This window comes from Caloenas nicobarica, chromosome 1 (genome assembly GCF_036013445.1).
Source record: "Caloenas nicobarica isolate bCalNic1 chromosome 1, bCalNic1.hap1, whole genome shotgun sequence".
Taxonomy (NCBI): Eukaryota; Metazoa; Chordata; class Aves; order Columbiformes; family Columbidae; genus Caloenas; species Caloenas nicobarica.
The window spans coordinates 98,701,019-98,713,597 of NC_088245.1; the positions used below are offsets into that span (position 1 = coordinate 98,701,019).

The 12,579-nt window shown below is 40.8% G+C and overlaps 1 protein-coding gene across 6 annotated transcripts; it reads left to right on the plus strand.

The window, feature by feature from the left end:
- Positions 1-300: 300 nt before the first annotated feature.
- On the plus strand, positions 301-11,867 carry AKAP17A (A-kinase anchoring protein 17A). 6 transcript variants are annotated; one of them, XR_010608042.1, is made up of 7 exons: positions 301-385; positions 758-1,957; positions 4,107-4,255; positions 5,381-5,621; positions 7,045-7,939; positions 10,313-10,523; positions 11,800-11,867. XR_010608042.1 is itself a non-coding variant. In XM_065658588.1 (6 exons), exons 2-6 carry the CDS (start codon positions 1,196-1,198, stop codon positions 10,333-10,335), a joined length of 2,070 nt encoding a protein of 689 aa, XP_065514660.1. In that variant the 5' UTR covers positions 301-385; positions 758-1,195; the 3' UTR covers positions 10,336-11,738. The 6 variants fall into 6 exon arrangements, 5 of the variants coding, with proteins under 5 accessions (XP_065514660.1, XP_065514661.1, XP_065514662.1 ...); XM_065658588.1 differs by lacking the exon at positions 11,800-11,867 and having other exon boundaries at positions 10,313-11,738; XM_065658589.1 differs by lacking the exon at positions 11,800-11,867 and having other exon boundaries at positions 10,316-11,738.
- Positions 11,868-12,579: the final 712 nt, after the last annotated feature.

Genomic DNA, 12,579 nt, shown 5'->3' on the forward strand with positions numbered 1-12,579 from the left:
CCTTTCAGGCAGTTGCAGACAGCGATCAGGTCTTCCCTCAGCCTCCTTTTCTCCAGACTGAACAGCCCCAGTTCCCTCAGCTGCTCCTCATCAGACTTGTGCTCCAAAGAGCGTATTTCTTTGTGGGGAAGCAAGCAACAAGTGCTCGCGTTTCTCTTGAGAGCAGCGCTCATGTCGGTTTTGAGCCACTTTCCCGCCCCGCCGCCAGGCGTCGCTCTCACGGCGCGGCCATAGAGAGGCCTCCCACAGAGAGCGCGCCCGCCCCCTTGCCGGCCGGGGAGCGTTCCGCCGCGCGGAAGCGGAAGCAGCCCCGGCGGCGCGCGGCGGGGCAGGGTCGGGGCTGGGGGGCAGCGCGGCGGCGCCGTTGCCAGGGGGGCCGGGCCAGGTCGGGCGGCAGCGCGGCGGCGGGTCGGGCGGGCGCCGGGAGGATCCCTGCGGCGGGGCGGGGGGAGGCCGGGGAACGCGTAGGGCAGCCGGCGGAGGAGGGTGCGGGTAACCTTGCTCAGCCCGGCCTGGGCCGCTCGGGGGCCTTCGCCGCTGGCGTCTCGGCGGGGTCTCTCCCCGCCGCCCGGGCTCCTCCCGTCGGGGTCAGCTGCCGGCCTTCCCGCGGGCGGGTTGCGCGGCCGGCGGTGGTCGCTGGCCACGGTGCGGCTCCCGGCGCTCCCCCGCCTGGCGGTGCGGAGGCTGCTGAGCGCCGCTGCGAGGGCGTTGGGGCTTCTGGCTTCTAAACCAAAGGGACGTTTTTCTCTCGTTGCAGACACCTTCCAGGCCTTTGTGCTGCGGGACGTGGGGGCCGCCTCGGCGCTAGCCTGCTGGGGTTTACTGGGTGTTAAGTAGACTTCAAAGCGGTGTGACATCGCTCCGCCTGTCCCTTCCTCCCGTAAAAAGGGTAGCTGCTTTCTGAGCCATCACATACCAACTTCATGTATTCCTAAGATTGTCATCAGCTTCTTGTATTTCTTTAGGAGATTTAATTACTTATAGGCTTTAGCGGTTATAAAGTAATTTAAGATGTTTGTACTACTCAGTTTTAACTCTGTAATTGACTCTTGTATTAGGAGACATTGTTTTAACTTGGGAATGGTTAAATGGCCAAAGAATTACATTATTTACGGATAAGGGCTATTTTATTTGACTACTGTTGGCCTGCAACTTAAACTTGCATCTTTTTTTTATCCTATGCTTTTTCTGTGTTATGGCTGCTGCAACAATAGTTCATGATACATCAGAAGCTGTAGAGCTCTGTGCTCCCTGTGGGTTATACCTTAAACCCATTACAAAAATGACCATCAGTGTGGCACTTCCTCAGCTGAAACAACCGGGAAAATCTATTTCGAACTGGGAGGTGATGGAAAGATTGAAAGGGATGGTGCAAACTCATCAGTTTTCCACTCTGCGGATTTCTAAAAGCACGATGGATTTCATCCGGTTTGAAGGAGAGGTTGAAAACAAGAGTTTGGTTAAATCTTTTCTGGCATGCCTTGATGGCAAAACAATAAAGCTGAGTGGCTTCTCTGACATTTTAAAAGTCCGTGCTGCAGAATATAAGATTGACTTTCCTACCAGACACGACTGGGACTCATTTTTCCGTGATGCAAAAGATATGAATGAAACTTTGCCAGGGGAGAGGCCAGATACTATTCACCTAGAGGGCTTGCCTTGTAAGTGGTTTGCGGCAAAGGACTCTGGCTCAGAAAAGCCAAGTGAAGAAGTCCTTATAAAAGTTTTCAGTAAATTTGGAGAAATACGTAATGTGGACATACCCATGCTGGACCCTTACAGAGAAGAAATGACTGGCAGAAATTTTCACACTTTCAGTTTTGGAGGCCATTTAAATTTTGAAGCTTATGTTCAGTATCGGGAGTATGCAGGTTTCATTAAGGCCATGAACGCCCTGCGAGGGATGAAGCTGATGTATAAAGGCGATGATGGCAAAGCAGTGGCTTGCAATATAAAGGTGAGAAACTGCAGGCTTTTCTATGGGAACCTATGTAAAAGAACAAGTATAACTAAATGTATTTCCGTAGTGTTTAAAACCTACGTCTATGTGCTGTAGTGATGACAATAGCTGACATAAACAGCATTAAAATGGTTTTATGGAACAGCCATAGTAGAATTTTTAAAGGAAAATGGTGGAAGAAAAATTGTGTTTAGACTATCTGAACAAAGTGGATGGGACTTTGCTTTTTTTTATTATTATTTATTTTTTTTAACAAGGCAGTTCTAGAAATGAAAAACTGCTTGCTTGATGGAAGGACCAAGTACATGAACATGACTGGCTAAATGTTTGGTTTGGTTTTTTTTTTTTTGTAAAGTAATGTGTGTTCATAAATCTTGTAATTTCACTAAAAATTCTAACTCTGAACAAGTTCAGATATAATTCACCGAAAGGCTGACTTTAATGTGCATTGTTCTCTCTTGTGTTCACTACAATTAGAAGTTTTGGGGGAGAGTTTCACAGCCTGTCCCTGCTTGGATAATGAGGTCTACCAGATGACTGTCAGAACCGTGAAGTTTAATAGCATTTGGCCTGTAAGGCTCGTGGAATACACAGTTAATCATTAGTGTACTTCAGATACAGAAGGGCCCCACAAAAATTTAAAGGATAACCTTAACCTGTACCTCAGTTTCCTGTGAATGCAGTATGCCTAATTCATAATACTTATGTACTGAGTTTTCCAGATCTTTTTTTCTGTAACCTCACGGTCCAAGAAAACAGCTGTGACAGGAGAGAACAAGGCTTGCTGTTCAAATGTAGTATCTGTGAAAGTATGACGTGAAGAAAGCTTGCTCTGATATGTTTGGAGATGGTCTGCACGTTTATATATTAGTTGAGTGAAATGTTTGCATAGGTATTTGAGTATGCTCAATAATCATTCATCAAATCAGAAAGTATATTTCAGGAAAAAGCTTGAGTATTCCTTTGTGTAATGTGGGAATATGTAAATATTTATCTAAGTTTTAGTTTAGTCAGTATAAGTAAAATACTGCAATCTTTATCTTGTTATCAAAGTTTGTCAGTTGAAGCATGGAAACTGTTTGTAATGTTGACCCTCGAGGTTTTCAAGGGGATGTGAAGTTCAAACTGTCACTTTTGTGGGGTGGATCAGGGTTCCCAAATTTAGTTTGGCCGTATAAGAGGAAGCCTTCCTGGCAGCTGCTCTGGGGATTGATAGGAAAGAAAGAGGGCTGTGTATGCTGTCAGGACAGACCTTTTTCATACAAGGTCACAACACTTTGTTTCTACCTGCCTATCTTTTTAGCCGGTTAGTGAAACATCATTTTACATAGAGCCTGCGTTAATTAAACTGCAGTGTATGTGCTCCTTGTTCTCTGCCCCATGGTTCATGACAGCAGCTCTTCAGGAATGTGTTATGGACCCCTGCCTGCCTGTGCAGGCATTGGTATCTAGAGTGGGAGACGAGAACACCAAGGGTGTGATGTCTTCTGGTTTCCTATTCCAAGGTGCAGCTGGACATGGCCAAGGTGTGCCCATATGTCCTGGACGCTGAATGTTTTCCCTGGTCGCATTGCTCAGATGTGTGTAACTTCCCTCTCACTTGTGTTCCCTGTCTCAAACTTGGAGCTTCAGCTCAGTGGACCTCAATTTGGGAATCTTGGTGTTAGAATTGGTGAAGAGGCTTAAACCAGGTACTGAATGCTGTAGAACTGTTTTTTCTGTTGAACTTAAGGATCACAGTGGTAGACAGAAAGTGAGGCCTTTGTTAAGGCCCACTTCTACCTAGTGCTGTACAGTCCCTGATAGCAGACATGAGTTGAAAGAGTTCTGTATGTTCCTGTTCTGACAGGTTGAAAACCACACTCGGGTTTACTTTGTATGTCAGACACATAAAAGTGTAAACCGGTACCTAATTGTGCTAGAATACAGACATGTAGTTCCCAGTTATCTGGTTCTAGTACTCTGATACTTGCTCTGGACATACAGAGAAGTTGCCTTTGTTTTGAAAAAGGCTTTATATTTCTGATTGTACTTATGCTGCAGTTTGGATACCTTTGTGCTGGGTTAAAATTGTTGGGGATTGTGTAGGTTTTGGGGATTTTTTTTTTGGTCTACTTAATACTGTTTTCAATTGTATCCTGCAAAGGTTTCTTTTGACTCAACAAAACATCTCAGTGATGCATCAATTAAGAAGCGTCAGCTTGAAAGGGAAAAGCTTCAAGAGCTTGAAAAACAGAGAGAAGAACAAAAGCGTAAAGAGAAAGAAGCTGAGGAAAGACAAAAAGAGGAAGAAAGGTATTTATTGCATATTGCTTGGTTATATTTTTAACAGTCATGCATAACAAAACTGCAATTACTCCTTCATATCAGCACCAGTAGATAGAAAATAACTAAAGACAAGTTTCCTTTCAAAGTTCTGCCTCTGTAGCTAAAGTGAAGCACTTAAAACTGTGTGAGAATAAAGTGGTCCTTTTGAGGAAGTAGGGTTCAGAGATTATGAGAGTTGGACGAGGTTTTTTTATACTTTTTTGGGGGGATTGAACTGTAATTTCAAGAGCTGGGAATTTACATGATATGTAGTCATTCTGATGGAAAAATGAGCATTGTAAATAAACAATAGAAAGTTATGCACTAGTTCTACTAGTAAGTAACTTTAATTTTATAAAGCTCACTTGTTCTTAACATCTGTATTTTTCTAGGAAAAGGATGGGATACAAGCATATCTTAACAGTGACATTTTAAGAAAATGTATATGGATGCAAATGTCATAAGACAGCTGTTCAGAATATAAACATGAATGGTGCAAATTGTTTCAGCAGTTATGTTAGTGTCCAATTGCCTTGCCGTGTATAAATTCTCTTTGCTTGATGGTTAGATATTAACCAGTTCGTGAAACAGTAAGGTTATTTATATTGTCACTAGTGCTTATATTTAGTTCAAAATATTAAATCTGCAAAATATTAAATTTCCTGAAAGTTGTGCCATTAGATACCTGATCTTAAAAACCCTCAGCCTTTTACATAGGCTACCATTTTGTCCTAATGGCTGAAATAAAAATCACCAACCCATGCACACATTAATTGGCTTGGTAATTTTCTTACAGTGACAACTGACTGCCCAGCTGCCTGATGTATTGTTATTGTCTCTGGTCAAATTGGTTTAAAATTTTGTTGTTGTTGTTGTAGCCATGCTCTATGTTTGGATTCCAACTTGTTTTTAAGTATTGACAGACTGATCATTTTTTGCTGTCACAACTAATGGTTAAAACGTTCACTGTTTTCTATTTCAGTTTTCCAGTAATCAACAAGACTTATTTAGAAACAAATTTACTTAAAGTAGAAAATGCATTTTTTGCATAGAGTAGGAGTCTATAAAATTGTACGTGGCCTAGATAAAGTGAAAATATTAATCTCTTTTTAGGAAGCAGAGAGAGCTCGAAGAACATGAGAGAGAGCGAAAAAGAGAAGAAAAATTGCGCAAGAGAGAACAGAAACAGAAAGATCGTGAAGTTCGACGAAATAAAAAGCAACTTGAAAAGCTTCAAGCTGAAGAGCAGAAAAAACTGCAAGAGAAGATAAAATTAGAAGAAAGGAAGCTCCTGTTAGCTCAGAGAAATCTTCAGTCCATTAGACTAATTGCAGAACTGCTAAGCAGGGCAAAGGTAATTTCAATATTTCTTTCAGAAGCTAATTAAGAACACAGCAAAGCAAAACCTTTTGCTGACTTGAGAGTGAGTGAGCAGTGCTATTCGTTAAAAAAAAAAAATAGATTTAGTACCGCTCCAGATGCTATTCGTTAGACGAAAAATTCAAAAAAGTGCAATGAAAGAGTATTCCTCCATTGGTAAAATATGCACATATAGGTAAATGGAAGAGTGAACTTGAACCTGTAGTCCTGAACAGCATTTTTTACACAAACTAATTGGCAAGCTTGCTCTTAAATCCAGGAAAAGATTGTGTAAGCATGATAAAGGGAACTAAACACAGCATAAGATGCAAAACTCCTTATTTCTAATTGCAGTTTTGATGCCATCTCTCTTCTGGCTTTTCAGCAGTTCTGTTAACTATTCTTTGCAGTTTCAGAGAATGAGCCATCATTATTTGATGTTGAAAATGTGCTGAATGATTTTTCTGTAGAAAAAGTACTGTCAGCTAAGGTTTTGAATGCTAGATCTGGTCTCTCTAACAATATTGTCATTTTTCACTGGAACAGGATGTCATTGGCTTAAGACTTGGATAAAGTCATATTAGAGTGTAATGTATATTAAGTGTTTGCTGCGGTAATGAAAAACTGTGTGGCAAAGCACAGATTTTTTTCCTTGATGCCAGTGTACGTCAGGAGTGTTTTTAAATTAGAGCTCATACAGTGCTCTGTGGTCAGTTATACACTAGGAGAAGGGAGAAATGCTTCTCGCAGGCCTTGTAACTTTGCAGCTCTGAAATAGACAGGTTGTCTGATAAAATAGAGCAGTGTTTGATGTATATGCTAAGCCATTTGTCTGGGTCAGAATAAAAAAAAAGTTTGAACCTTTTTAAGTTAACAAAAGAGGATTGGTTTTTACATAATATGCATGTAACTATTTGCTGGATTTTTGGGTTCATTGTAAAGTCATCTGTGAACCACAGATTGCAATCATCTAAGAGAAATTAATGTTTTAAATTTGACTGAAACCTTCAGGTGTTGACTCTGATAAAAGTATTTTAATACTTGAAATTTTACATGTTCTTCTAGCTTGTGTGTTAGTCTCGTCATATTAAGGAGCCATAAAGACCAAGCTTTGTTTTTGCCTTGTGAAACAGCTAGGAGAAATTAACACTCAGAAGAGTTTGTGGACTAATACCAATGTGGCACCTTACAACAGCTGTGTGTTGGTGGGCTTTCTGTTTGGTTGTTTTAGGTTTTTTTTTTTTTTTTTGCTTTAAGATGGAAACAACAGCTTTATTTTGGGATGGTTAGGTTCTGTTTGTTAGATTTCCTTTTCTTGATAGATTGCTGCTTTTGTGTTATGGTATAACTTGGAAGCATGAGCAGGTCTGTAAATATTTTTCTTGTTTACTCTTACCTTCCCTTTGACTATCTTTCAGGCAGTAAAGCTATTGGAGCAAGAGCATAATGAAGAAAAGATTCGTCTTCAGCAGCTAGAGGAGAGACGAAGGCTCCAGGAGGCTGAGCTCAAACGTGTGGAAGAGGAAAAAGAGAGAGCACTAGGACTGCAGAGAAAAGAAAAGGAATTGAGGGAGAAACTACTGAACAATCTTCTGAGCAAGAAAATGGATGTAGTTAATCAAAACAAAGAAGAAACTGAAGCCTCTCAGTCTGACATGCTGAAGGACCCTAGTGGTGCTCCACACACTCTGTCATCCAGCTGCATCACTTCTACCTCAGGACAGGCTGTTACAGGCAAACTGGCTCCCGGCTCTCAAAGAGAAGCAGCGTCCCCTGAGAGTGTAAACGCTCAGTGCAAGTACTTGAATGGCAACGTTCATGACAAAGTTCATGTCAAAGAAGGTCAGAAACTTCATACCACAAACTCTGAGAGGTGTTCTGAGAAAAGAAGTTCTGGGTCATGTGTTCTCACCAGTAATCAGCAGCAGAAGAGCCTCTCTAGCTATGACCAGAATACCTGCAGGAAGGACTCTCACTGTGAGCCACGCAAACGTAGCATAGAGTCAAGAAGAAGAAAGAGCCGTTCGTGTAGCAGCATAAACACTGATGAGAGTAAGGGTAAACGAGAGAGGAGCAGACACAGAAGAGATGTGAGTTATCGGGATGAAAGGTGCAGGAAAGAAAGGAGGGATTATAGACACTCTAGCAGAAGTTACAGTCCTCGACGAAGCCATAGTCCTCGTCGAAGAAGTGTGAGCCCCAGACGTTCACGTTACAGAAGAAGTCGCAGTAGCGAACGTAAGCGAGACAGAAGAGAAAGAAGTCATAGTCACCGAAGTGTGAGCAGGAGACGAAGGCACCGGAGATCACTGAGTAAGCAAAGGAGTACTTGGAGTGGGTAGTGGAGGCCTTGGCTCCTTGGAAAGGCTGTGGTTGGACAAAAGGGCCAGAAAGTTGTGAACAAGACCCCATCGGTGTGACTGCTATAGTTGCATTTGTTTCAGCCAATGCTTAACTAGCATCTAGTCCCTGAAATCGAGAAAATAGATGCCTGTTTTTCTGATATTCCTTCGTGCTTTGTTGTCTCTTTCTAGGTTTCTGCCATAGTGTAGGTATAACAACCTGTGCTTGTGCTTGAGTTCCTACAGTGCTAAAAGCCAACTTATTTTCTTGATTTTCAGTTTTCTAAACCATAATTTTAGTCAGTTTAGTTTTTATCTCATTATCACCTAATTTGGCTTGAGAAGTACATGTGTGCCAGTTATAGGAACTCCAGATGTGACAAGCTATTACATATAGGTTTGATTTTAAATGCTTTCTGATGCATTCAGTGAAATCACATTCAACAAAGAGTTTTTGCTGATTGAGATGGAGAGCAGGTCTTTCATATAGTTCTTAAAACTGACTATAAAGGTATGCAGATTATCTTTTAAACTTCTATGATTCCATCACATGTCTGTATGGTGCCAGGCTTTGGTGCCCTAATTATTCTGGCGTGTAATGACATTTGTAGAATAATACTTTCCATGTGAGAGAGGCACACTGATGTAGGAAGTAAGCAGCAGTGATAAAATGGTTGAAAAGTTGTTCTGTTATTTTGTTGACATATTTGGCTTTGTAATTACTTCAAGTGGCACAGAACCACTTGAAGCATTTTTCAGGTGCATACAGAGTTAGCCATTGTCTATTGAAAAAGGGGCCTTCTTGCTAAATTATTTTTACTTGTGGTGTTGGAAAGTAAGGCTGCAGTATCTTGTTAAAACCATTTAAGAATACTTTTGCTTCTAAAATGCAGCTCAGGAATATTAAAAGCTATAACATTACAGTGAAAGAGTTTATTTTGCCTTTTTATGGTAAAATTAAAAAGAAAACTGTTTCCAGTGAACTGAAGTTGCTGTTTTCATATGTCAGTATACTAAAATCTGCAGAAATGTTGTATGAGAACCCACTTGTTGGAAAAAATCACTTGATACGTTGGAATAATGAAGCTCAGCCATGCTTCTTGATGGACCTTTTATGTACAGCTATGTCAGCTGTTAATTCAGCAGGGCGTGTTCTCTTTATCTACAGCCTTCAGATGCCATTTTCCTCACACCGATGCATCACATCAAGGTGCTCAGCTGGATCCCTGGCTGGCTGAATTTGTCTGCATTGCTTTCAGTGAATCCATATGGGGCTTGTTTTTTACTAGATCATGCTGCTGAAATCTTTGTAGCTACTAGCTGTGGGAAAAAAGAGACATTCTTTTCCTGGCTATTTATGTTTTTAAAGATCTCAAATTAATTATGTTACTTCTCAAGTTTTTGTGACTTCTCTTATGAGTTTCACTATTGTCTTGGGGGCTGAGATCTAGACTGATTTATCTAATCGTCTGAACATCATGGCTCTGTTGAATTCTGAGCAGTTGCTTTCTGTGGAGAGTTCATTTTTCTGTTATCTTTGTCAAAGCGCTAAAAGCCTTTTTGCCTGAAGACAAGTTCAACTTCAGTAATGATTTGGCTAAAATCCACTCTAATGTTGGTTGCAAGTATTTGATGAAGCTGGTGGCATGCCCGTTTGTAAATATATGCAACTCTGCTTAGCCTGCTCTTAAATACTGACACACTATCCATGGTAACACCACTTTTTAAAAAAAGAAGTGTATTCTATCTGCAGTTAAGTGAGAAGTTTAACTAATGGCTGTCACTACCAATGTCTTTAAGCTCAGGATTAGATTCTTACTGGTATTTCTGCAGTATATTTCTACTGTGGATTTCCACTGGGATTGATATGTTGAGTGGGGGTCTTGATGTGTTATGTAAGTAATTGGGGAGATGCTAGTTTATAATGCTACTTTCAGGAAGTCATCAAGCTATGAATTTTCAGTGTCATTGTCAAGAATGGAAGCAGTTAAAGCAGTGGCAGTCACCAAAAAGTGTTAATGAGTCATACTGGAAGAATCCAACAGGTATTGTTAGTTAATATGAAAAAGAGTCTGTGCTTGATTGGGTTTTTTTGCTCCAGAGAAGGCACTAAGAGCAGGTTTCATCTCTCACCCTGAAATGATTACATTCCATGAGCTTCCCTGATGTTTAAGGCAAATTCTGAGGCCAGAGAAGATAACTGTGGGATGTTCAGCTCTCAGACCTTGACAATCATTCCAACTTAACACACCATATCCAGCACTGGCTTCATACAATGTCCTAAGAGTGCAGTAACGCAAAGTAACCCAGTTGTTTATAGTGCTTATATTATTTCTTTTCACAGCAGCTTCAGGAAGAAAAGCCTGAAAGTGCTTTGAAGCTACTTGCAAATGCTTACTTCCCAAAATGGAGAGGGAATGTGGAAGAAGTCCTCTTGCAGTCGGCCAGCTGAACCCAATCAAAACCTGTTCAAACTCCTAGCACCTAAAGTTGCCCAGTAACTGCTCTGTTCAGAGTTTTATCTGTTCAAACACTTAGCGATATCGTTGCTTCAGGTATGTGTTTTGCATCAGAGCTCTCCAAAATCTTTTCAGTGCTGAATTCCCTGAAATGGATATTGCCTCCTGTGTCCTTGTGCTGGATCTGGCTGGGATTGGACTTAACTCTCTTCATAGCTGCTGGTATGGCGCTGTGTTTTGGATTTGTGACAGTGTTGACAACACACTGATGCTTTGCCTATTGCTGAGCAGTGCTTGCACAGTGTCGAGGCCTCCTCTGTTTCCCATTTTGTGTGCACCCCTGTGAATGGGTAGGCTGAGGTTTGGAGGGAGCACAGCTGGGACAGCTGACCCGCACTGACCAAAGGAATATCCTGTGACATATAATATCATGCTCAACAATAAAAATGAGGGATTTTGTTTTTCTGAGGTAGCCATTGCTCCTAGACTGTCTGGATATCATTCTGCTTGTGGTCTTCATTGATGATAGGCTTTGGACTGCAAGGAAACTTGAAAAGAGTTGAAACTGTAATCTTACAATAAGGTCACAAATATAGATTATTCTATGCCCAAAGTAATTTATTCAGGTTTTTATTATGGCTGAGGTATGTGCTTGTACTACTGCTAAAACCTCACTGATGCAATAACTTAAAGAATGTAATTTTTGATACTAAACAATTGCTCTTTGTTCTGTATTGATTGTTAGTATGTTTCTACCAATTATCTTCTAGGGGTCTTAGTGTTTCAAATGAAAGAACCTAGAATAGCAGCAGGCTTTGTAATAATGGCTTCTAGAAGCTGAAATATTGCAGTTACTGGTATTTTTCCCTACTCTGGAAGAATGTTGTGATGCTGATTGCTTAAATATTACCTGATTGCTTGGATTTGCAAGACTGTCTTTCAGGAGCTGTGTAAAAGCAGATAAAATTAGTTGATCTCTTTTCTTCCATTTCACTGTATGTCTGTTGAGTGACCTTGAGTTCATATGAAAAGTATTCAGTGTCTGTTCTTTGCTGGGTTAGCCACTTTAAAGGAATGTCCTTTTGAAATGGACTTCCAACTTTGATCAACAAACTTTGGTCTAGTTAGTGAAAGAGTTCCCATAAACCACACTGCCATTTTCGTTTAATTATTAAATTTACATCGCTTAAATTATACTGCAGTCACGGGTTCAAATATAAATGTTAAGCAACTGAAGAGTATGAGATTTAGTCTCTAACACTTACCAAAGACATACCAAACAAATAAATACTTCTGAAACATTGAATTTATGTTGATATGGTTGAGTATTGGATAGAGTCTGACTTAGCTGCTATGCTACCTCTACTTTCAGATCCTTAGCTGCTAGAAATCCAATCCAGTGAGAATGTCTGCAAAGGTATCTGCCTATTTAACTGGTAAAACTGGTCAGTGAGAATTATGTACCAGCAGTAACTTGACTCTCTTTGCCTAGGCTTGTCATGGATTGCATGTTACTGATGTCCCATTGCATCAAAGTTACATATCTTATTCCATTCGTCAATACTTAACGATTTGGTTTTGTTTTGCGGGCTTTGTTCCCAAGGGTTGTAAGCAGGATTATAGATTTATTAACTGTTCATACCAGAACATCAAGGATCTGGGTGAGCAAGGCTGTTTTAAGTCTTTGTTTATGCTTCATTAGACTAACATTGAAAAGTTGGAGCCTGAATATCAGCTTTCATCTTGACTGAACACATGGCAACCCCAAGGTGGAGGTGAGGAAAGAAATCCTTGAAGATGACGGAAGACTTCAGTAGGGTCATTTCTCCAGGAGCTTATCCCATGCATTTGACTTCATTTTTTGTCCTAATTTCAAACTCTGGATCACTTCGCATGCCGTGGCAAAGCACAAAACTCTAATAGTTCCCAGCATCTTGCTCTTTGTCAGGCAGCCATACCTGTTAATTAATTTTAAGCTTACTTTACAATCAGCTAATCAACCTCAGCTTCACTATTTACTGGTATGGTTTTTCCTTCAGTAGTGGAAAAATTTCCTCTGTGAGCAGGACTGGTGTGGTGTAAATATGGGGTGTAAATCCCATTGCACCATGGATTGGGCAACTCCACGCTACAGTGATGTGTTTGTGCCTGC